The sequence below is a fragment of the Strongylocentrotus purpuratus genome, unplaced genomic scaffold, assembly GCF_000002235.5.
Source record: "Strongylocentrotus purpuratus isolate Spur 01 unplaced genomic scaffold, Spur_5.0 spur5_contig_838, whole genome shotgun sequence".
Classification (NCBI taxonomy): Eukaryota; Metazoa; Echinodermata; class Echinoidea; order Camarodonta; family Strongylocentrotidae; genus Strongylocentrotus; species Strongylocentrotus purpuratus.
The window spans coordinates 1666916-1692563 of record NW_022145544.1 but is presented as its reverse complement, the minus strand read 5'-3'; the positions used below and the strand labels follow the sequence as shown (position 1 = coordinate 1692563).

At 36.4% G+C, this 25648-nt stretch overlaps 1 protein-coding gene across 2 annotated transcripts in view; it reads left to right on the top strand.

Moving 5' to 3' along the window:
• Positions 1-24623, top strand: part of LOC105437219 — a 36972-nt gene extending 12349 nt beyond the window's left edge. For both annotated transcript variants that reach the window (XM_030987015.1, XM_030987008.1), the window contains exons 3-6: positions 2722-2823; positions 21917-22051; positions 23644-23850; positions 24439-24623. In XM_030987015.1, the coding sequence (XP_030842875.1) occupies positions 2722-2823; positions 21917-22051; positions 23644-23850; positions 24439-24615 (621 nt within the window). In that variant the 3' untranslated portion in view covers positions 24616-24623. The remainder of the gene's footprint in view (positions 1-2721; positions 2824-21916; positions 22052-23643; positions 23851-24438) is intronic.
• Positions 24624-25648: the final 1025 nt, after the last annotated feature.

Here is a 25648-nt window from a genome sequence, read left to right as displayed (position 1 = left end):
CCGCCAATAGGGGGGGCCGCGGCCGTTTCGGCCCACCCCTGGATCCGCCACTGTCATTAAGATTGTTTCCTGGTCAGGAAGAACAGGAATTTCACACCCGTCAATCACTCACATCTACTGACCAGAGTACAAACCTTTAACTGCTAGATCGAACCAATGAACAACAGAAAAATGAGTGGTGAGCAACTTAGCTCAGGATCGGATCGCCCCCAAATGATAGTCCCATATTTGGGGGCAAACATACCCTACTTACATCATGCTGTAAACTTGAAAGTCATTGTTTTGTACAAATTACTCATTCTCATCCTTCAGATTTATCTTACCCTCTACAGTTGCTTAGAAACTCTGTTTGGTGTGTCATCTAACTGTTCATATTTTTCTCACATTAAATGTCTTGCCCTTTTTCCTTAGTCCCAAAAGACTCCTGTTTTATAATTCAACGATGAGTACCTATTTCTTTCTCCCTGCTACCAAACATTAAACGATAATCACAAGCTTGAATTTGTGTTGACAAGAACTATCAGTTCCCCCTCTCTTTGCCTAATTGGCCAGCCATTGTATTGAGCTTATTACTTTGATTCTGGAGCCATTCTCAGCAGTGAGTAAGTCTTGACAACAGAGGCATATGGCCTTCGGGGAACCACAAATTTGCTCAGTCATTACAGAAAATGTTGGAAATGATGGTTCATATCCCACGTTGAAATGTCAGAGATCAAACTGAGGATTTTGTGATTACGAATATTTGCTGAATGAAATTGTGATTTTGTTAACAAATGCTTTTAAATGAAAAATGGAGATGTCAATGTTGGCCTTTTACATTTTAGTGTAAAATCATCTGTTTGAAGCCAGAAGGGCATTAACTCTTATATACTTTAACACAGAAATAACATCCTGAATACACAAGAAGAAGAAGAAGAAGAAGAAGAAGAAGAAGAAGAAGAAGAAGAAGAAGAAGAAGAAGAAGAAGAAGAAGAAGAAGAAGAAGAAGAAGAAGAAGAAGAAGAAGAAGAAGAAGAAGAAGAAGAAGAAGAAGAAGAAGAAGAAGAAGAAGAAGAAGAAGAAGAAGAAAGAAGAAGAAGAAGAAGAAGAAGAAGAAGAAGAAGAAGAAGAAGAAGAAGAAGAAGAAGAAGAAGAAGAAGAAGAAGAAGAAGAAGAAGAAGAAGAAGAAGAAGAAGAAGAAAAGGAGAAGGAATAGGAGAAGAAGAGGAAGATTTTGTATTGATATAGCACCTTTTTCAGAGGATATAAGGTGTTGATGATATGATAAAAACTTATCCTATAGCTATAAGCACAGCATGAAACTGGCAAGAAAACATCTGTTTATAATACACACATGGAGTCATTATTGAGCGGATATGTTTGATAATAGACATGCAATGAAGCTTAAAAGAAACCTCACTCCACATAATAAGTGGAAGTATGCTGAAAAATGAGATGTATTCTTTGGTGAGGAATCTTGTAGATTAATGGGCAAGAATACTATATACTGTACATGTATCTCTTAAAATAACTAAAGCTATTTCTTGGGGTGAGGTCTCCTTTTATACTCTCCCATATTCCATCAATCTATTCAAATAGACTAAAATTAGGTGTGTAGGTGTGCATAATCCTTTTACAAACATTAATGTTGTTATTTTTCTTTTTAGACGGGATAATCCGAATTAATAATTGTGGTTTTGCAGTTCAAATAACATGGAATTAATTATGAAAAGATTTGCAGCTACGGAATTACGAAATGGATATATTCCTATTTCCTGTGATCTTTGATCAAGTGATTTGCATTAAGGGATCAACATGAATAGCATAAAAACAACTCACGTACAAATAACATCTGTTACTTATGAATGTAGAGGTTTCACTTGTACTTTCTGATAAAATGTTGTGCACAGTGAAGTAAGTAGTACAAGTTTCTTGTGGAGATGATAGCATCTTTATGTAGAGTGCTCTTCTGTTTCACGACTGGAAATTTACAATATGGAACGGCTACATTGTAATTGTATTTGTAATTGTACGGTAAGATATCCTGGAAAATATTTGTGGTGAGATCCAAAATAGTATGGAAGACCTGCTTGACATGGAGCAAATGCATGAGTTTTCTAGTGTCTAGGAATTGCTGTATGTAGATCGACGTTCATGTTGATAAAAATACAGTCTAATTTGACATATACCAAGATATACTGCATTCATTAAATGTTTCATCATGACTTTATATCTTCCCCCTGAAAGCCAGAAGGGTGATATGTATTTTTTTTCCATATATTTAATGCTCTTCTGGATACAACAGATGATATTTTGTTCTTATATAGCTACAAGATCTGTACAAAAAAGTTTTGTAACTGGGTTTTCTGAGTGTATTTTCTAAAAAGCTTGATATATTCCATATATTATTTGTTTTTGTATTCATGAATCTGTTATCTTTGTCATATCATCTGAGGGGACCTTAACAAGCTGTGCTTCAACCAAGATCTCCTCGTCTTTCTTTATTCTACATTGTACTGTTACATGCATGATTATACTCTATTATATTTTGTTACATGTGATTTCTGGAAGACAAATAAACTTGATTCTTGATGTATGTATACATTGTAATATTTGATGTGTACAACATACGCTGGCAGCTTTTAGTCGTCAAGGATGTTAGTCAAAGGATTTCTCTTTCCTGGAGGTGTCTTTGTCATGATTCTTTATTTATTTTCCTTCCCCTTGGCTTTCTATTTTCAGATATCCCAGCTTGCCTCATCCCTTGTCACGAGAGATTTACTGAAGCAAGCAGAGGATCAGGTCTCCACCAAACTAGTCGATCAAATCTTCAGAAGTATACAGGTAAGGAAGATTAATAATGATAAAAATATTAATAATAATCTTTTAAAGTCCACTCCAAAGTATATTAAGTTAAACCAAAACGAAAATTATCTCATTGAGTTTGTCATGTTAACAAAGAAGAGAAAAGATTCAAGAACTGAACAGAGGTCAGTGAAGAGTAGAATTGATTATCTATTACTTAAGAGGGTGGGCCTTGAGAAGTAGACTTAACAAAGGATTGCATATTTTTGGAAGGGGGGGGGGGGCGGGGAAAATTGGTGTACAAACTCTTTTTATTTTAATATCTATACTGGCCTCAAGATAAAATAGAGGGAATCGATCAAAAGAAATGGAATGAATAGGGAAACCATGTAGAATAGTATATTCCATTTTAGCTTCAATCTCTTTTCCATAAAATATGAATTAGCCCTCCCCCTTTCATTTACTGTCAGGATTTGTTACAATAGCAAAAAGAATGACAGTAGCATGTTTGTACATATTATAGGCAATATTACTCTCAAAGTAAACAATCCTCTTTGAACTTAGCGGGATGTATATTAGCGGGATATGTTCAATAACTTGGACAATAGATTCCTGATCTTTGTCCACTGTTTAGGTTAAAGCATATGACCCAGATGTGGTAGCTCTGAATTAATTAATTTTGTGATGCGGAAGTTAGATTATAGTTTAATCCCAATCGGTCATGTCATAGAAGCTTGACAGATGGTCATTAGCAAGTCACTGAAGGAAGAAAGCCACCCCTGAAAACTCACTAAAGACGTAAACAGTTTCCTGTCCCCCATCATTTACTGACAAAAGAAAATGGGAGGGGGGGGGGGTCAATAAATCAAAGAGATTCTTTTCAGCAGCAATGATGAACTTAATTACTTCTCAAGGTGGCCTTTGTCTTTGTCCAGAATATGAAACAGACAAAGAAGTAGCAAAATTCAAAGAAATTAAAAATAGCAGAATTTAAATAGAGGTAACCTTTGACCCATGGTAATCCATGGTAACCCATGATAATTTGCTTCTTGGAATGCATGAACTAGATCTACAGTATTCATTTAATCTTTGTGTAAGGATTTTTTTTTTGAAGTAGATGTAAAAATATTGAACTATATAATCCAACAATGTCGTCAGTAAAGTGTAGATTCAGCAATGTATACATATTCCCTTTGATTGTGTTTTTGTCATATATAAGTCTTTTTGTTGGTTAAACTCAGCAGCGTACATGTACTTCGATCTTCAGCTGACCTCTTTGATTGAGAAACATAATAGATTTATGTTTACTTACTTCTATTTACGACTTTGCAGGTAATATATCAAAATATGCGGCCATTGAAATATTACTTGCTTCCAAAGATAGACTTTTTTAATACTGGAAGAAGCAGTGTGCAACCAGGCATTCAGGTGCACTTCATCAGGGTTTACTGATGCTTGACGTCACTGCCTTGCTAGGCTAGATGCTATTCAAGACCTTATTAGTTTGTCCTCGAGCTTGCTGTAAATTATTCCTATTGTGCTCAGTGTATCCATTCCAACCATTTATTGTTTAGGTTAGCAATACATCAGATTGTGTTATCACAGCAACTTTGTTTTTTACATTAATGTTTTATCAGAAGTAGATATTAAAACATTGATTTGGGATGATATTAGGGACTAATAAATGCTTGAACAAAAAAGGGATGTCAGGCCTCCTTTAAACAAAAATAGTATTCTGGTACATGAATGAAAGTGTAATCACTTCATGTAACAATAATAATAACTCCCCTTTTATATAGCGCTTAATACATCTATGATGTCTCTAAGCGCTTTACAGATATACGGTTAGTCTCCTTAAAAAGTATCATAAGGTGTGAAGATCTAAATCAGCATGGCTAAACTCCGGTTGCTACGATAAGATGACCGTGATTGAATATCAACGGGAGATCGTTTCAGAGACTATTCACGTTAAGCCCCCAAATGCTCACACGCGTAATAAATCACGTGCGTGACGTCAGGAATCTTGGTCCACGACAATCTGTCTCGCTTTAAAAGCCTTGAACGAGATTTTCAAGAATATTGGTAGCAACAACAGTGGTTTCCGGAGATTGTATGCTAAGTTGTTTGACAGCCAATCAACTTAGGACACCTTCAGTAGTCACAATTTAGACCGGAAGTGTAATCACATCACGTTGTCTTTTTTGTATCTTTTGCTCAAAAAGGAACCTCTGTACAACTCTATTTCATTTGTCCTTCTTTAAGGGATTTAGGCAAGCTAATATTTTAACCCATTTATGACAGTGATCGACATATCTCTGGCTTTGTCCTTTGGAAAATGAGTGTATACTCCAATGGAAACATATGAATTATGAAACCGGTTGAAACGCTTGTATTTAGTTGTAAAAGATCATAGATAAAGAGAATCTGATTCATGCCGGCAATATAGCTGTGATGGAAAGCATCCATCAGTATTAAAGGCATCGTTTAACAATGACCAGACAGGCAATCGGCTTGTAAAAGTCATGGGATTCCTGACTTACCTAAAGGTTTATAATTATGATCGCAGCATGAGCTAAACCCAGGATTTTGTTTCTGAGGCAATGTTACCAAGTCACTATGAAGAGCATCCCACTGCTATCGTTCATATGAAAAAAGGTAGGTTTATGAAAGACATGCCATAGTTTGACAGGAGGAAAAGGAAATTGAATTAGGTAGAACAACAAAGATCTGGTAATAGAGTAGCCCACTTCGTAGGGTATCTATTAGAAGAAAGATAATGATGGGTGCTCCAATGTGTCATTTTCCTGTAACAGATCAGCTTTGGTTGTGATTTTCTGAAGCCATTCCAAAAGTGAAGGTACAGAGAGAGAGGGGGGGGGGGGAGATAGATAGAGAAAGTGATTGAGAGAGGGAGAGAGAGAGAGAGAGAGAGAGAGAGAAATAGAGAGAGAGAGAGAGAAACAGTGATTGACTGAGAGAGTAAGAGAGAGAGAGAAAGAGATAGATAGAGAGAGAAGAGAGAGAGAGAGAGAGAGAGAGAGAGAGAGAGAGAGAGAGAGAGAAAGTGATTGACTGAGAGAGTGAGAAAGGGAAAGAGAGAGAGAGGGAGAGAGAGCTTTTCTTGAACGCACTGAGTATGTTCCCTGTCTTTGAGCATGTGTCATCTTTGATTTCCGATTGTTCTATATGCCCCAATACCTTCACTTGCATTATCTGCTGGTGGCATGTTTAAATCTGATTACTTGAATAATAGGACTTTCAAAGGTAATGTTGCTTAATCTGAACAACTTTATGTCTGTATGGCTACAAGCCAAGCAAGGTTCTGTGGGATCCTGTACTGATAAGTCCTTACCTTGTCTTTCATAAGCAGATTAGGACGGATTCAATCGTCTTAAATGACACATACTCAAAAGTTAGATGTATACAGATGTTTGAAGGGAAGTAGGAACACTACAAAGTGCAATGTAATTATTCTTTAGGAATCACAGTAAGTCTATCCAATTGCAAAACCGAGCAATGATCTCTTTCAAGCAATGAATTCTGTATTTATAGATCAAATACATATAGTGAGCCATCGGGTAGTTTAAAACTTCTAGTGATACTGGGATAATTTAATATTTAATACTGATAACTTTTTAGTAGCTGAGTTCCGCCTACTACAGTGTGTTATCAATGTTAGATGTGAAAATACCACCCCATAAATGAATTATTAATTACCGGTATAAGCTAGGTCACTGTAAATGTTATATAATTTCTGTGACCTCTGTATCTAATCATGAACAGCAGCAGTATTTTAAATTGGTGAACCTTAGTCTGGAAGTCGATGACAGTGATTCACATAACCTATGGTCTTCACATGCAGTCCCGTGTATGCCTATCCACGTAACCCTTCTTCCCTACATCCACGATCCCTACATCCACAACCCATCTCCTTCCTTCCAATCCAAAACTTCCTCAGTGGGTGCCAGCATGTCTAGCCCTGCACCCCTCTCCACCCTATTCTATACCCCTCAGTGATGTCAGGGTATTCTCCCACTTCCTATTTTAATTATCGCACCACCCGGGGCAACAAACTCTCTTTTCGTCGCATCGCAGGTGATAATTCGTAAGATATCGGCTTGCTTGGTTACTGAACATCGCAAGCTATTTTTGACAGTTGCTAACATAATGCTGCACTTGAAATTCCTTGGCAATGTGAGCCCTTTTAATGATTGAATGTGCTCATGATCAGATACCATTTTTACGATACTTCCTGTAATTAGAGTTGACGCCTTATTACGAGAACGTCTGCAGGCTCAGCTGTTACTGTTGAAAAGATATCTATTCTTTTGATAATTTGTGCTTAATTAGTAATAAGCTTGGTAGTGAAAGAGTGTGATATTCAGGCTGCAATCAATTTAGTTTGCTACAAAAAAACAGTAATAACCAGCATTTAAAGGGATAGATGTAATTTGAACTTGATAACCATCCTTTTTTTAATATCAATCAGTGTTCATAATTAATGCCCCTTCAAATGAAAATTGAAGATATTCTGTCTTGGACAATTAGTCCTAATACAATATGATTGGATGATTGGATCTATATTCAAACTTATCAAAATACTCATTTGTTCCTTTTCAAATACTTTTAAATCAGCTTACTCTTCTGTTTCATCACTTTGATTAATTTGATCTTAAGGGTCTTCCTTTTCCCCAACTCAAACTAAAATCAACTGTTGATATCTGTTTGATGCTAACCAAATTAATTCAATCTTAAATCATACATTGTTCACAAACAAGAACGTGCTCCTTGCTAATTAATGACTCAGGGAAGCCACTGCACACCAGTGACTCTTCACTTTGAGTCCTCAAGGGTAAATTGATGTAATTTGGTGCAATTAATTGCCAGACAGTTAGAATGGGGCTCCCTGATCTTACATTTCCTCCCCCTCTTCCTTCCAAACAGTCAGTTATTTTAAACCGAGAGGCTTTCATCGGCTTGAATAATGATAGGGGGAGAAGAAGTATGTCAAGTTTGAGTACGGTAGAGGCAAGGTGTCGTTACTCAATCAAATTATCAATTTTCTGTTGGCACCAGCACTTCGCACTCTGGATGAGTAAGGAGGATTTGATTACTGTTAGTGTTAGGAGCAACCTCTTAATCCTACCCTTACTGACAAATCAATGCTTTCAAGACTCACCTATCACCTATAGAAACAAATTTTAGTAGTTTGTGATTCATTTATACCAATCATTAATCTCTTATTCAGAGGATAGTTCAGGGAGATGACTTGGGAAATGATTCTATTATTTAAGGACAATTTGATTACCGTTAGTGTTAGGAGCAACCTCTTAATCCTACCCTTACTGACAAATCAATGGTTTCAAGACTCAGCTATCCCTATAGATACACATTTTAATGTTTTGTGATTCATTTAATATCAATCATCCATCTCTTATTCAGAGGATAGTTCAGGGAGATGACTTGGGAAATGATTCTATTATTTAAGGACAATTTGATTACCGTTAGTGTTAGGAGCAACCTCTTAATCCTACCCTTACTGACAAATCAATGGTTTCAAGACTCAGCTATCCCTATAGATACACATTTTAATGTTTTGTGATTCATTTAATGTCAATCATCCATCTCTTATTCAGAGGATAGTTCAGGGAGATGACTTGGGAAATGATCCTATGATTTAAGGACAATTTGATTACCGTTAGTGTTAGGAGCAACCTCTTAATCCTGCCCTTACTGACAAATCAATGGTTTCATGCAAGGACCAGCTATCACCTATACAAAAACATATTTTAGTAGTTTGTGATTCATTTATATCAATCATTTATCTCTTATTGAGAGGATAGTTCAGGAAGATGACTTGGGAAATGATTCTATGATTTAAGGACGATTTGATTACTGTTAGTGTTAGGAGCAACCTCTTAATGTTGCTCTTACTGACATATCAATTGTTTCAAGGCTCAGCTATCACCTATAGAAACATATTTTAGTACTTTGTGATTCATTTATATCAATCATTAATCTCTTATTCAGAGGATAGTTCAGGAAGATGAATTGGGAAATGATTCTATGATTTAAGGACGATTTGATTACTGTAAATGTTAGGAGAAACCTCTTAATTTTGCTCTTACTGACAAATCAATGGTTTGAAGGCTCAGCTATCACCTATAGAAACATATTTTATTAGTATGTGATTCATTTATATCAATCATTAATCTCTTATTCAGAGGATAGTTCAGGAAGATGACTTGGGAAATAACTCCTATGATTTATTGAGACTAGAGAGAAAAGGATTCTTCAGTCTTTTCTGTTTTTGGTCCATCATGTCGTTTCCTGCTAATTAGCTTTTCAGGAAATATAGTGAAACTGAAATTTATCGATTTGCCTTTTTGATTGAGTGAAAAGTTCTTATTGTTTTGTTTTGTTTGTCGTTAAATCACAGAAAAAGAAAAACTTCAAAATAAGTTGAGAAAATAGTATTTACCGGTAGTAGTATTTACAGAAGATTTTAGCAGATGATTTGGAGACTCTGATTCTTTATAACAACTTGAGCTTTATAACCATTTAACAAATCTTAGGTGCTTTTGATAAACTAACTTTGATGTTATCAAATCCTAATTTCACAAAATCAACATAATTTGCTAAAAACATAGTGATGTTTTTGTATATTGCAAAGATTGTTGAAATGTGATCATCATGTTTTTGTTCTCAAGAACAGGGTATTCATCCATATCAACCAAAAAATTACTTTTTTTTTTACGAGGGCTCTTTTCAGATTTTCCCTTAAAAAAATAGCCCCCCTTAATTATTTTGCGGTGGCTATTTTGGAGCTCAGGGGGGCTTTTTTTTTTAAAGGTTGTATTTTTTTTAAACGCGGTTTTACCTAATTAAATTCCAAGCAAAGGCAAATATAGATACAATTGTAGCGTACATATGTCATGTAGAGTATTGCAGACATTCAGATACCCATGATTTATTCACTTTGTGTTAAACGTGTGGCTTTATGATTTACATATACATGTAACTAAAACTTGTCAAAAGGAGTGTTTTGTTTAACTGTTCGTTTTTCATATCCTAAGAAAATATTATCACTGACACGCGGGCTAGGAATTAATTTTTTTATGGGGGCTACTTTTCCCCATTGCCTAAAAAAAACCAAGGGGCTACTTCCTTAAAGCCATATTGTAAGCTGTAACAATAAGTTGTGTTTTTCCTTAGCCATCATACTACTAGCAACCAAATTGGTAGGTAATATGTTATTTAGTCTTTTTTTCTGTCCCAAATTTAATTGTTATCATAGACAATGCAATCCCATTAAAAAAAAATGTAGACCAACTCCCTTTAAAATTGTGTTATTTAGACCATTTATAACCATTAAATGTGAGTAAATATTTTTACTGTTGTCCCACATACCGATGTAGGGTCCATTTGTTATGCCGAAACATGCAAAGTCATGGCCTTATTTTTTTTTTATAGACTCTAATTCTAAAGGCCAAGCCAAAGCTAGTTTCATTTCGTAGACAGAAATTGATGTCATCATCACTCATGACAATTGGCCTGGCATCGATCGTATATAAATAATTTAATTTAATTAAACAGTTGTAAGAAAGATTCTGAGGAGTAGGAACATCCTTTATATATTTATTTACGGTTTTTTTATAACAAAATTCAATTTCTGTGTACGAAACTTGCTTTATACCGATTTTACAGGAAAAAATCCGGCATTGATTTTGCACGTTTCGTTATTACAAATATATCAGTATGTGGGACAACAGTAAAAATATACTCGCATTTAAGGGTTTTAACTTATAAATAACACAATTTTAGACGGAATAACATTTTTTTTAATGGGATTGCATTGTCCATGATAAAAATTGGGGCCAGAAAAAAGACTAAATAAACATATTACGTACCAATTTGGTCGCTAGCAGTTGAGCTCTCGTCACTCGCAAATGCTTATTTGCTTCATACAAGGAGCGTGCGGGCGCGCGCTGGAGCTGAGCTAGTACGTTTCTGTGTATTGTGAACGTGTGCGAACTGCGTATGCATTAATGCTGTGCACGAAACTACATCGGGGCCGGTGGCCTGTCCGGCCGCCGGGAGCTTAGGCGCAGGCAGGCGGATACCGCTGTAGATCTAGCTACAGTAGGTACGACCGCCGATCCGCTGCAACTCACAAAACTTTTAAAATGTTGATGGAAGTTTCTAGTTTTGGAGTTGGTAGTTGGAACGGAGATTTCACTCAGACACATCAATAAATTGGTTTATTAATTCATAGGGAATATCAATTTATGGCGGGGGCGATTTTTCAAGATATATTGATTTTTTTTCGCCCTCGTCTTGATTTTTACCGTGGCGATTTCAGAGGTTTAGGGGGCGAATCGCCCGTCGCCACCGTGTATTTTTTTCGTTGATCCATATTCTGGGCTCATTTATATTGTTATCAATCTTTTTTCTTTCTAACGGATTATCCTATTGGTTCATTTATACAGCAATTCATGTTGTATTTAGCTCATCAATATGGTGGGAATAAGAGGGGACGAAAATAGCGGATGAGAGCATCGTCACTACTTTCCATAGACCTTGAATGCATTAATACAAGCCAAAATAATTCATCAGATATGACAAGCCCTGTGCCAACATCACATGGGTGTTTTGGAAACATTCAACCACATTGCTCAGCAGGTTTTATTGGAACACTCTCCAAAACATTATCACCATCTAATGAACATTGCCAGTGACATTTCTGAGCCAAAAATATGGGATTCAGGAAACTCATGGTGTAAGAAATGTCCAACTATCTGTAGGAAGAGTAAATAAGTAATTTAGGGAGAACAAATTATGTGATGGAGCTGAACAGCCGTTTGTGATGTATGGCATTTGTATTGACATCCTAGGTGGAAAGATTCGTTAAAGAATCAGAAACATTAGTTTCTTTTACTTGTACATTACTTTCGTGTTTGATGTGTCAAGAATGGAAATAGTCAGTCTGTATACCGTAAATCTCCATGTATAAGGCGCACCTGTGTATAAGGCGCACGCTTATTTTTGTTGTTGTTTTGTTGCCGAAAACCCACGCGGGGAAGGACCTTCATTTTACATCGAGGTGCAGTAGAAGTTGTGAACTTGTCACAAATAATAGTAACAACAGTCTAAGGCTTCATGATACCAAGTGTCCCACACCAGCCTCTTCACATCACCTAGTAGAAGCACTGTGTTCTATGCCAAACATCAATAGTCATGCATGATATGAATAGCATCCTCTATCTTTCTAATAATGGAGTACCTAGGATAGAACCTTGTGGTACACCATTTGTTATAGAAAACATATGCGACATTGCCAGGCATAGCGCCATAAATCGAAACTAAAAAAAAACTATAAAAAAAAACTAAAAAAAAAAAAACTAAAAAAAAAAAAAAACTTTTTTTTTTCTGTACCTGTGTATAAGACGCACCCCCGACTTTCAAATTTTTTCGGCGGCAAAAAAGTGCGCCTTATACACGGAGATTTACGGTATGTGTGTGGTGGAAAGACAATTACTCCCCCTTTTGTTTGAGTTAGTGTTTATGCAGCACTCCAGAGTTAAGGAACACAGCTTTTATTGTCACACTCATCTTTATTTCATGCACATAATAAGAGCATAAGTTTGCAAAGGGATAATATCAGAGTATTCCCTGCAAGCTTAGCAAGAATACTAGGGTATTTCTTGCATTCAGCCAAGGAATTAGCAGCCACTTATCACATGTCATAAAGAAACATCTGTATTGTTAAGATTTGTCATCATGTGTCGCATAGTCCCATATACATCTTTCTGTGTACAGTGCTTGTAACTTTACCAAGACTGGGCCAGATTTCTTATCATTTGGATGATTCCAGAACCTTACAGTACACACCAATACTTATATGCTAGATGATCAACCTTTTCTGATCAGTTCCACAATGTTTCTTTCACAATGCATTCGCATGACTATAACTGGTCTTTATCTTTAAGATTTGTTAACATATACTAAAGAAGCCATGATATATTTATGGGCTTGTAATGCACAAAGAACATCATGTTTTACCTTCATCTATCTATTTAGTTATTTCATCATGATATCATGTCACACGGAGAGAGGGATCCCTTAGGTCTATGACTGACGATTACGAGGCATCAGTTCTGAAGAGTGAAATTGAGCAAGGTCGATGGTTGGAAATTAATGGTAATGGGCCATAAATGAGGCGACTTGGCACAGGGGGAAAGATCACTAAAGAGACTGAGAGAAATGAACCTCAGTATGTCATTACTTGATCAAGAATATTTTGACTGATGGATCATTGACCATGGATGAACTTAGCAGGCTTGATATAGATCGTGTTCATATATTTAGGCACCCATGGAAATGTGTGTGTTGGCGGAGGAGGGGGTCGTGGTTCATCTGGACACTTCTGGCATCCTGTCTTTGTTTTAGACTTTCTGCTGAATCACTTTGGATTAAGAATTGATCAATCTTACCTCCAGATCAAATTTTTAAAAGCAGGACTTAACTGTGCATGGACTCCATTATTTTTCTAACACTGACCCCAAACATTTGAGTTAGAATAGGGGCCATGCATACAAACCCTAAAAGGTTTTTTTTAAATCAAGACCCCCTGTGAGCAAAAGTTAGTGTGAAACCAAATTGGGAAAGATTATGTAATAAATGACACCTTTAGTTTTATAGGGATATTCGATCGATGGCAATTGGATACTAAAAACGATGTTCATTAAGTTAGATGTATTGCCAATAGATGTAATATCCCATAGAATTGGTATTGACTGCATGATTTTAATGGTGCATACATTACATATTTTGTCCTCTCCGCCGATATTTTTATGCCCGCAAATTACAATGAATAGCCCAGATTTATGTATTGTTAAATGTTGAATAAACCAAATATTCAAGCTATCCAGATAACTATTATATGGTAAACATATACAAATGTTTTAAGTTTATATCTCTCTCAATATTAAAAGGGTCTTATAGTTTTGTTTTGTTTTTGTTAATTCAAAGAACACTTGACTGAAAATAAAATCAGCCAGTAAAACATATTTACACAATCCTTGAGTGATTTATGACTGGTCATCACTTTATGAACATGCATAGTTTTTACTTCTGAGAGCAATCAATGTCGGCAGGTATTACCACGTCTCTGGTTTCGATGAATCTTTCAGACTTTTTAATGGGGCTTGCACCTTTTGTGGTTTTTCCTGCCATGTTAGTTTGCGTTTCTCTTGGTTGGGATTCCCACCTCCCCGGGTAAAGGGAAAGTTGGAGAGCATCCAGACATACACAGGAGCTCCTTCCTTTGGAGTCGCCACAGACGCTGAATCACTGACCATAGACGGCCATTTTTAGATGTCCACTGAGGAATATAACTGTTCTCTTCTGAGGATTCAATTACATATGTGATTAGTGAATAACTTTTGTTCACATGATCGTATTCGTCAGCACCTTTAATCACCTCCGACAGTTATCATTGGATTTCCATGAGTGTGAAGCTATATTTTGATATGAGCCTCAAGGGATTTGGCCATTGGCTCTTATACATATTGTACATCATGGCCAGTAAAGGTCGGTTTATTGGTTTCTCAATCTTATGGAGATTTGTGCAAATCATCTAATCAATCTATTTGCTTGTTGAATAAAATAGGCAGTAACCAGCATAATACATTGCTACCCATGTGAATGTTGAATAGCTGGTGATTCTGATAAGATTTCAGGCAGCCCTATCACTTTTATTAAAATCATAAATTGGCAGGGATTACACTGATATCTTACATACTATGTCCTTCGTTACTAGGTTCCCCCCTAATCTTTTCCATTGAAATGCTAAAAACAAGAAATGTTGTGAAAATGTAACATCATCCTGCCCCATCTACAAGCTTAAGGGTGCATCTTCAGGACAAGATGCAAAAACATTAATTCTGTGTGGTTCATCTCCATATCTACCTGGATGCTTTTAGCATTCTTTGTCTCTGAAAACAAATACTCTTCAAAGAGAGCTGAATACTTCTTTCAACTTTGCCCCCTTTTCTTGTATAATGATTCTTGTCAGCAGCAAGTGACAGGGCCTGTGTATTGACTTCACAGGACCACTCTGTACTTCTGCTTGCGGTACACATCAAGAGGGGTTAAACATACGTGAAGGAGAATCAGGAAACAGCTACCCTTGCAATGTGACAAGGGAGCTGTTCCTTCTGATTCATAGCGAAGAGATTCTGATCAACTGTAAAATAGAGTGAGTGAGTGGGTTCGTGACATTGAAATGCTTAATATGTGTACATACTTTGAAGATTGCTGGCACATACATGCACAAATTGTGCTGTCAAGTTTGTTTCATTAAGGGCAACTTATGCAGCAAAGGTGTTTGTCTTTAAGTCATGTCAAGAAATGACAGTTTCCAGGCAAAATCACAAGGCAAAGTCATTTTTAGAAGAAAGTGATGAAGAAGGAGGGATTAGTTTAGCATCCAAAGGCTCGAAAGCAACTTAATACTCCAAAAGGAGAGATGAGTTAAACCTTTAAAGCAACTTAATACTGATGTGGTTTCACAGGTAGCAATGACTCACCTCCTGGTCACCTTCTCACCTTAGACTATCAGCCATCATTGGACCCTCCCAACCAGGGACCAAGATGGCAGACGACAATTGCTCACGTCAGGTCGTAAAACAAAGGGAAATACAGAACAGCCTTCAAACGAGGTTGAAAAAATCACCTATTCTTAACTGTAAGCAAGATAATTGATTATGAGGGCTTTTCCTTTGTTGTGCCTGCTAGAGTAAACTGTTTTTGCTAGGTGCATCCCGTGAGTGTTCCTGTACGTGGGGGTGCAGTCACTTGAGTGGTGTGTTCTGGAGGTTTCTAGAGGCATGCCCTCATCAGCTCGAGATTGCCAAATAGCCCGCCATTTCTGATTTGGGAAATAATCCCGAAGTTACAAATCGCATATTCATCAGCTCCAGATTCGACCTCGAAACTTGAAACTCAACCTTGAGAAATTCGCTCGAGATATTTTGCCCAGCGTTCGCGCATAGTGCGAGTCTTCAGGCTGGTGAAGACGCACCAGACAAATAGCAGGATATTTTGCAAACTATCCCAAGATATCTAGGGATGATTATCCTGACCAAATATCCCGCTAATTGCAACTTTGGGCTGATGAAGACGCAAACTAGCTGGATAATTTGTGATCGGTATAGTTGAAATAGCGGGATATTTGGCATTCTCGAGCTGATGAAGACAGGCCTCTAATAGGAGAGTCAGGGGGATGTGATGTTGACTCTTACCAAATGTTTGATAGGCATGCCACCGGAGAGAAAGAGAATCTTGATACTTCTTTTCATTTTGTTTATATGACATTTGCTCAAAGGAAACTTAGTCAATAATACAAGCTTTATACAAATCAAAACACTAACAAGCATGTCCTGAGCGTCACAGAGTGATTCACAGCTATCAAGCACATGCAACATAAAGAAGAACAAAAGAAGCTAAAAAGAAATAAAAGGAGACAACTTTAAAGTAACTTGGGAGAGACATTAATTCAACAGCGATTATTAAAGACACAAAGGGAAATTAAACTTAAAATACTTCTACATCTTGATTCTTTGACAACCAGAATTAATTAGACAGTGTTATCAAAGTTGGTATACTGGTTATGAGAATGATTCGTCACTTGATTTAAATTTTTGGGAATGAGAGAATTTGTTAATCAACAAGTTGATGCAGACATTTTCAGAATTTGTCAGAGATATAGTGAGGAGATAGTCAGACAACGTGCAAATAGTGAATTGCCCAAAGTCAGTGCAAACCACAAATTTTATTGCTGTTGATAAAATCAAGCTATAATCATTACCAATTAGCCCAGGATTGCTGAACTGACAGCAATAACCGTCATGGCTTTAATTAGAAGTTAATGTCTTCAAAGCATTTCATCTGGTTCTATTACAATTGCATCTATTTTTAACCCAATTTGTTGCCCTGGTAACCACACCTGCACCGTAGGTTAGATATACTTCCCTTTGGATTATATCTCCATTTAGCCCTAGAATGTGATAGTTTCTATAATTGAAGGAAAGAAGCAATTTTCTAGTTATGTTTGTGATGATGAGTAAGCACAATTTTAAGATGTGTTCCCTCCTTCCATTTAAAACATTGCTCTTTTAGTTATCACCGTACTCGTCTTTGGGCAATTTTACATCAAATTTAAGAGTTTGGAGGTTATATCGTTCGTAACAGAATGAGTAGGAGGAGGGCCAAGTTTTATGTGCTGTTTAAAAGCTTTCTGAACATGAATGGGATGCTGTGCTCAGCTTGAGATTCCTGGAGAAGGATGTGATGAACTACAAGGTCAAAGATGAACTTTAAATTCAATAGGCCTGTCGTCATCAGCTTGAGTTTGCCAAATAAACCGCTATTTTCAGACTCAGGATATTATCCCAAAGCTCGAAATTGTGTCTTCACCAGATTGATACCCTCATCCGCTAGCCCGCTATTTCCCAAATAGCGGGATATTTTGAAAACAAGACCAAGATATCTTGAGATATTTCCTTGACCAAATATCACGCTAATTGCAACTGCAGGTTGATGCAGATGCAAATTAGCTGGATAATTTGTGATCAAGATAGTTAACATAGCGGGTTATTTGGCAAACTCGAGCTGATGGAGATAGACATCCTTTGTATTCTGAGAATACTGATCTGGGCCCCAGTCAATGAACTTGTTATCGATAGAAACTTATACTAATTGTCATAAGCAACTATAATTGTTGCAATTAAGTGGATGCATGTGAGCAAATTAGTCAAAGAAATGTGACACTGGTTTTTTATTAAAGACTTTAATGAAACAGGACCCTGGTGTAATACATACATGAACAGGATTAGAAACAAAGATGAATCAATCTTATCTTACACTGTTTTAGAGTTTGAACAGAAACGGAATCGTTTTTCTATGGTTTTTCTATCAGGGTTGATTGTAGATAGAAATAGGCATTTACATGCAGCTTGAGATTTCAAAGTAGCACACAACACTTTGATGAGTAGATCTCCAGCTTGAAATTTCAAGTCGATCTGTAGATTTCCTTTCTACTAGTTTACCCTCTCACTGACTCCTCTATGATCAAGACAAGGTCAGACAACATTTGCTCCTCAGGTTTCATGAAGAAGTATTCATGATATTGTAAATTTTCTACTTTGCCAAGGTAAAATAAGAATTTAAGGAACATAGGAGAGGGGTAAAGGGTTCATTTTGATCAGCTGACTTATGAATCATCAGCAGTGACCACTACGATTTACGAAGTAATTGAAGACTCCTGAAATATAATTGCAGTAACTTAAATTGAACGGGAGGGGCAGCCCAGTTACTTTGTACACTCAATCTAGATGTATGCACTCCTTGAAATTGTCCAGCAATACAGAAAAATAGATTGACTCACATATTTTGAGCATGAATTAAAAATGTTTAATTAGTTTAATATTATTGGATAATGAAAACAAACATACATAGAAGCTCAATATAAAAGAAAAGGAGACTGAAAATGAGGGGAGAGTTGTATGTAAGAATGAAGGATTGAGAGGGAAACGAGTAACAAGAAACAAGTACCAGTGAACAGAAAAGCGTGGTAGCTAGATGAAGAAACAGGCTGATCATGAAGAAAATAGACACTTCTCTTAATTCTATTTAATCGGCACTCCTGATTTGGCCCTGCCCTCTCTTGAGAATAATTCCTTGTGTTTCCTGAGAGAAATATAGTAATCAAAATGTCTGAGTCCGAATTAACTTATCAAAACTCTCTCCACTGAAATGATTTCACTTAGATTAGCTTAATGAGATTACAAAGGCTTCGATCTAAGATATCTTCATACTGTACAGGATTCCCCCCAGACGGGTAGCTGGGATTCAGAAATGCCTGACAAGGTCTCTGGAAATCACTCAAAGGTCCAGCTTTTTTAAGGGTTCATGAATGGAACAGTGAGCCCTAAATCTCTATGAAGCCTTCTGTGCTTGGCTTGGTTTTTGTAGATTTGATATGTTTAATCTTCAGTTAAGGACTAGGACAAGTGGATGAGCAAGATTATTTATTGCATATTTTGATCAGTTTTGTTCTTTAGAGCTAGCTGTAGAGCACCCCCCCCCCACTCTTTCTGTCTCCATCTCTCTTTCTCTTTTGCTCTCCTCTCCTCCTCTCTCTCATTCTCTCTCTCTCTCTCTGGTTTATTTTTTTGTGTTGAGATATACAGTAGTTTAATTTCAGTATTTGGCGATTCGCATGGAAACTTCATTGCAGGAGTGACATTTTAAACATGGATCATGAATCTGAAAATGATTATCTGGAGCTGTTTGGGCCAGTTTAATTAACATAAACATTTTATTTCAGTCGCTGAAGGTCATTCATTGTTCTTAATTAATTTAAATCTTATTTTATGCGACAACATGGAATGTGTTTATTGTCCCTCATTGTGAGAACTGACGTCAAGATCAATTTTGCTAAGAACTAATTTGAAGACCCTGCAGAATTATGGTATTGAAAATATGTATCAATACATGGAGAGAGAGAATTGGAGTGAGATCATGAGATAAGATGGATCTGTCACGGATAGTATGGTTCAGTGAAGGAGATTAGTAACTTTTTTTCACAAATCAAAACCGATTACAGCAGATGACAAAGATTGTAAAAAGAGGAGTTATGGATTGCACCAGGGTGGGTTAATTGGGAGCGTGATGAAAGCCTGGTAAAGGAAGGAGTGCTTTGACTTGTAACTCACCCTGCAAGTCATAACACCCGACCCTAGATGTGCATTTAACTCCGCTTACTCACAAGGACATGAGATCAGACTTACTTGAAGCTAGCTATGTGAAGTGGGTAATATAAGAAGAAAAAGGAATATTCATAAGTTTCAGAAGCACTTTCATGATGCGATGAGCTTAGAATGATGAAACAGCCATTTCTACACCTGTTAGTTGAACGTTGAGGAACAGGATACTTTAAGAGGCAATTTTATTGCAGGAGCCCTCCTAACATAGAGTAGAAAGCAAGTTGTATTTATTTTGAATTCATCATTGAAGGAAATATCTTTAAAAGATATGCATTCAAGGACATACAACTTAAAGGGGCAAATTTCCATTCAATTTTACCAGAGACATGCCAGTATCCCTGATCTCACATAATCCCTGATCTTTACAAATGAAATAATTTGGATGAATGGCAGTCTGTTTGGAAAGCTTGGAAGTTATCCTGAACCAAAGGATTCATGAGTTTCATCCTAATATCACAGGGGTAAGATACAGACCCTCCAAGTGATAAAATGTGACCTCTTGGTCATTTTCAAAATCTAGTGACCCAATTAGCAAATTATGATCATCGGGTTCTCAATTTAGAGACTTCCAGAAGATTAAAGTTTTAATGGTGAGATTAACCATCCATCTTGGCTTATTTCCACCCCTGGTTTCATGCTCGTTTCAAAATTCTATTCTTGAGAGCTATCAAGTTGAAATAATATTTTGCTTTTAAGCTAAAGATTATAAGTGTATCCGGACAATGGCCGACATGAAATGATCCGTAGAAGATGTTAAACAATTATTTTACTCACATGACCTGTTACTTCTGTGAACTACCCTTTCTTGATGTTTATGGCTTAATAAAATTTACCATAAACAGTTGAAATTAATCATAGGTAAATAATGAGGAAATGGTGGACAAAAATACATGTATACCACATTTGACGAGAACATGTCAAGACTTGCTTTAATACCTTGTAAAGTAAACATTTTATGACAGTCACTGAATGGATTATATGTTGTAGTGCAGGAAATGCGAGCTATGGTGAAATTCAATTAGCAAATTCAAGTTGATAATCTTTAATTTTGCAATAAAGCATTGGTTTACAAAGAAGCATATCTACTTCCAAGTCCATACATTTTGGAGAGTTTTCCTGTTTCTTAGCACAGAGTTCCCTCCCTCATTTCACCCCAAGGACCAAGTCTGTATGAGGAAGGCATGAGAAGTTGAGATAGTGGAGAGTTTCCTGACCCAAAGGGGATGTCCAGCAAGGCACTCCTGACCATTTAACGATTCTCTTGGGGCAGTGGCCATGTGATTGAAGAGAAATTGGATACCTTTCATGAAAATAAGGTTTTTTGTAAAAAGAGAATTACGAGAAAAAAAATGTAGCCCCTCCCAGTTCTAATTAAACAATTAGTAGATCAAAAGATAAACCACTTTTCATTATTGCGTTAATATTTCACAAAACGACTGTCACCTTGTACACAATATAATCATGCTTCCTTCAAATGTTTATAATGAGAGAAGCTGCATGGCCAGCAATGCAGATTAATTAATATTTATGTTATCTTGATTAATGAAAACTTAATAAAAGAAGAGTACAAAGACATGTAGGTTAGAATTAAGAACTTGATATGGCTCAGTAGAAGTTCAATGTAGACTGTTGATTAATCAACACATTGAGCCACCTTTGGTCAGTTGTTATCATGCGGCAAGTTATGTCTAATTAATGAGCTGGCAGTACTCTCTTAGGAGGAAATTCATGATAATTAAATCAATCAAACTAAGACAACAGTTCATGTACATGTATGTCCCTTTGGGGGGTATTTCTTATCAGAGTAATGACCTAACATCTGAACGATGTTGACATGTCTATGCCATCTGTTCTGTTATTCGAGAATCTAAGTAGAACCTATATTTTTAATTATAATATATTATTTTTATGATATGTTTTAAAGATATTTGACACAATTCCCAAAAGTGTGAGCTACTTTTTCTTCTTCTATGGGCAAGAAGTGGAATGTGTAGTTTCATTTTACTTTTAAGATCAGGTATTTGCATAAAAGCTAATTTCGGGCTCTGTAGAAAGTTACCCTGACAGCTGCCCTTAATGTAGAGGTTCATGTTTAATAGTTATGTGACCCTATTTTATAAGGGGACAACTTTATTGACCTGTCTAGTGCCTAGGCAGGGGAATGTTTTGTAATGTCAGCCTCCATAAGAATAGATTTCATTTTACAGTACTACTCTTTAGAAACAGTGTTGTTGCCAAGTTATGTGCTTGGCAGACCTACTTATCTCAATCTCTCTCATTGTTTTTATCTTCTGTACTAACAGGAGGTCACAGAGCTGGATCCACAGATTGTGAAGAGCTTTCTGTTGTCACACAGCCATCCACAGGGTGGGGGAGAGAAACCCGATGACATCACTTTATTGGTCGATCTGTTTATGGAACTTCTTCAGTGTTCTCCTGTAAGTATACCCTTCCAGATTTATTGAAGTGTACCAGTATGCACCATTTCCAAAACAGCCAAAGTGATGTAGTGGCCACCTGCCCACAGAGTCCACCTTCATTATTTGATTGTTACTCTTTAGTCTTCATGTCCATGTTTCTTTGTACTCTTACTTCATGAGGTATAATTTGTCTCTAAAAGGAAATCATATTAATTAGTAATTGTCTGAAATCTCAGACTATTTTTATCAAAGGTGTAGTTTTATCTTAACCTTTGATATTCCACAATTAGACAAAATGCCTAATGACAAATTTGTTGGTAACACTGTTGTCCTTTTATTCCCTAAAATTTCTTTCATAACATACCTCTTATGATAATAAAAACAATTATAGGTACAGTTTCCTTGAAGCCTTTGCTGCGCTATTCCATGGATTTTCTTAAATTCAGGTACCATATACTCCAAAGCTGTCTTGTTTTCATGGTTAGTGCTCCTATTCCTTATTGATTGTTACTGATACAGTCAATGTTATAGGGTAATGCAGTAAATTTTCTTCAGGTTTCTTTGTTGCCAAACCGAATACCATGCGTAGGAAAGAGATACCCCTTCTTTCATTCAGATCATGCCAAAACCAAAGAAAAATCTCTGCTGCTTAAAATAACTCCCATTCCCTGAACTCTTGCCAAAACATCACTAAATTTATTCCATCAACATATAACCTGGCTAAAGAGCAGCAAGTAGGACCAAATTACTGTGATTTAAAACATTTATGATAAGCTAAATCATGAATTTTGCCGTGACCCAAATCTTTTGTTTGTGTTTAACTTGCCTTGAAAAGAAATATTGAACTTCAAGATTTGTGTCATGTAATCCAAGCTTATTATCAAATTCTTCTCTCATATAAAGAAGCTATTGAATTTTGACTAAAAATTAAAGTGTCCCGCAGTGTACTTTTTTGCTTGGGAACAGGAGGAAAACATTTCCACATTTCCAAAACTCATAAACACATGATTTTCTGCTTCTGATGAAAACCAGATGAAAGTCACATGTTTTTCATTCATTTTCTGTGAACGCAAAGTTGTGTGTTTAATTTTGTCCATTTTTATTTCTTAGATCAAAACAGAAATACATTTTTACTTCCATATATCCTTCAAATGTTGCTTTGCTCAAACGAGCTTAAGTCTGTAAGCACAGGAAATGAGCTGTTATAGTATGTGATGGTTTAGGAGAGATTTCATGTGAATTCTATTACTGCTGGCAAGAATATGTATTGTAAGAATAGGGGATGAAATTACTGCAGCTCGCTGACAACTCGGTTTTGTCAGATCAAGTTCTATAATACAAAGAAGTTTAATCAACATGAATTTCCCTGTTTTTCATTGAATCTGTGAATCTGCAGATCCTGGTTTAGTGTATCAATGTGCTACTATGTGTATTATTATGTTCAACATGGAACGCAGTGCTGATTAAATTGAAGTGTATTGCATTTATATCTTTCTGAGTCTCTGATGGTATTGTATGGTGATGATTATAACAAATTTATCATCTTGACATGCTCAGTGTTTGCTCTTGTTATTCATTCTAAATAATACCAATGTTGTGTGTATCTCCAGTTGCCGGTAGAACACAACCACCTGTGGCTGCAACTCCTATATGTCCTCATCCTCGATGGTAGCAACCTGTTGCTCTTCATCAAGAAGAAGGTGGCAGCCACCGTCTTAGGCACCATGGCAGTTCACAGACCACAGGCTTCGATACAAGAGATTGGCTGCACTGTACTTTATCCACTGGCAAAGTTTAATCAGATTCCAGACTTGAAGGTATGTTTGTTTTTTCCACCGCATACATATTTTAGAATATTTGAAGAAAGTTGAATGCATTTTCAATTAATCAGTACTAGCAACAACAAAAAACTCCAAAAAAGAATTCATAAGTTACAGTACAAGTGATTAAAGATTAAGTGGCAGCAGTAACAGTAGGAGCAGTGGCTACAGCAGCCACTGAAAGAGTTGTAGTCGTTGTAAAAGTTGTCATTATAATTGTACTAGACAGCAGTGCAATTTGATCAACACTAATAGGTTTGACCTAAAAACAATTTAAAAACTACCCTGTTTGAATTGAGTTTGGCTCCATTACAAATCAATTTCCGGAGGTATGCTAAATTTAGATTTCATGTTTATTGAATAATTTGAATGATATGGTTGTGACCATACATGCAGAAAAACAGGAAATATTAGATAATTTTGAACTCAATGAATCAATTAAGAATAATTTGAATTTAAATAAGGTCAATAACATGTCCATGTAAAAGTATGTAATTTATCTTTATTATAACTGATTCATCTATAGAATAATATTTGCAATTTTATGTGTTTGATAATGTTTCCTTCCTTTCCCTCTTTTGGCAGGCGCCAATCCGCGAGAGTGGAATACAGGTCATTCTTCAGTCCATGGAGAAACATAGAAAGAGTGAAAAGCTGATGATCAAATCCCTGCAGGTCCTTGCCAATGTGGCATGCACAATGTCAAGTTATAGCAGTTGGGCTATACAGCAAGGTAGGTTTCAATATCCTTTCATCTCGTGAGTGTATCAACTCCCTATCCACCCCCTTCCCCCGTTTACGCCAAGACTCTGATATGGCCATCTTTAGACAGTTTGAACAGTTTTTTCTTTGAACACACATGTTATATTTGGATATATACGTTTTTGCATGACTGAAGTAGAGTCCCCATAAATTCAACTATGATACTAACCTGTGTTCTAGCTTTGTATTCTCGTAAGGAAGTAGGAACCCCTGAGTCAATGGAGTAACTTTCACAGTCATATTTATCGATATATGTACTACTTGCAGAGAAGAACGATGAAAGTGAAATAGTGCTTCTCATTTTTGTTTGAATCAAAGTTATTTTACTTTTTTTTTAAGGAGGGGGAGGGGGGCAATTTTCCTGAGGTGCCAGATACATTTGCCTTGGATATATTTACTGTAAATGTTAGTCCTAACATCTTGAACAGAGCAGTAGTTTCAAGCATTCCAGATTTGAATGAAAATAGGAATCCCTGTGCGAATGGAGTGACTTTCACAGAGATCATGATGTGACTTTACCTTTTGTTTAGGGAGGGGGAGGGGACGCATTTTCCTGAGGTGTCAAATACATTTGCTTTGGATGTATATTTACTGCAAATTTTAGTTCTAACATCTTGAACAGTGCAGTAGTTTCAAGCATTCCAGATTTGAATGAAAGTAGGAATCCCTGTGTGAATGGAGTGACTTTCACAGGGATCATGATGTGATATACGTGCACTGTTGGTACTGCCTGTTGGATATAAAATAGGAACAAAAGCAGTATTCATCATTTGTGTGAATGCTTAATTAAATCATATTCAAAATTCTGATTTTCTTTATTGTTCTGATGCTTTTTCTACCCTTACATGTAGATCCAAAATAGGTTTAAGTTCATGTACTTGCTTGTATTTGAGGTTTCTTTTGTCATGAAAGAAGGTTCCCTTGGCCAAGTTTCAACTTTGTTTAATAGAGAATCAAGGACTCTGGGTGTAGTAGAGTGACCTTCACCTAGCTATGCAATTTTTTCATTGAACTTTAATATGAGTGTAGTTCA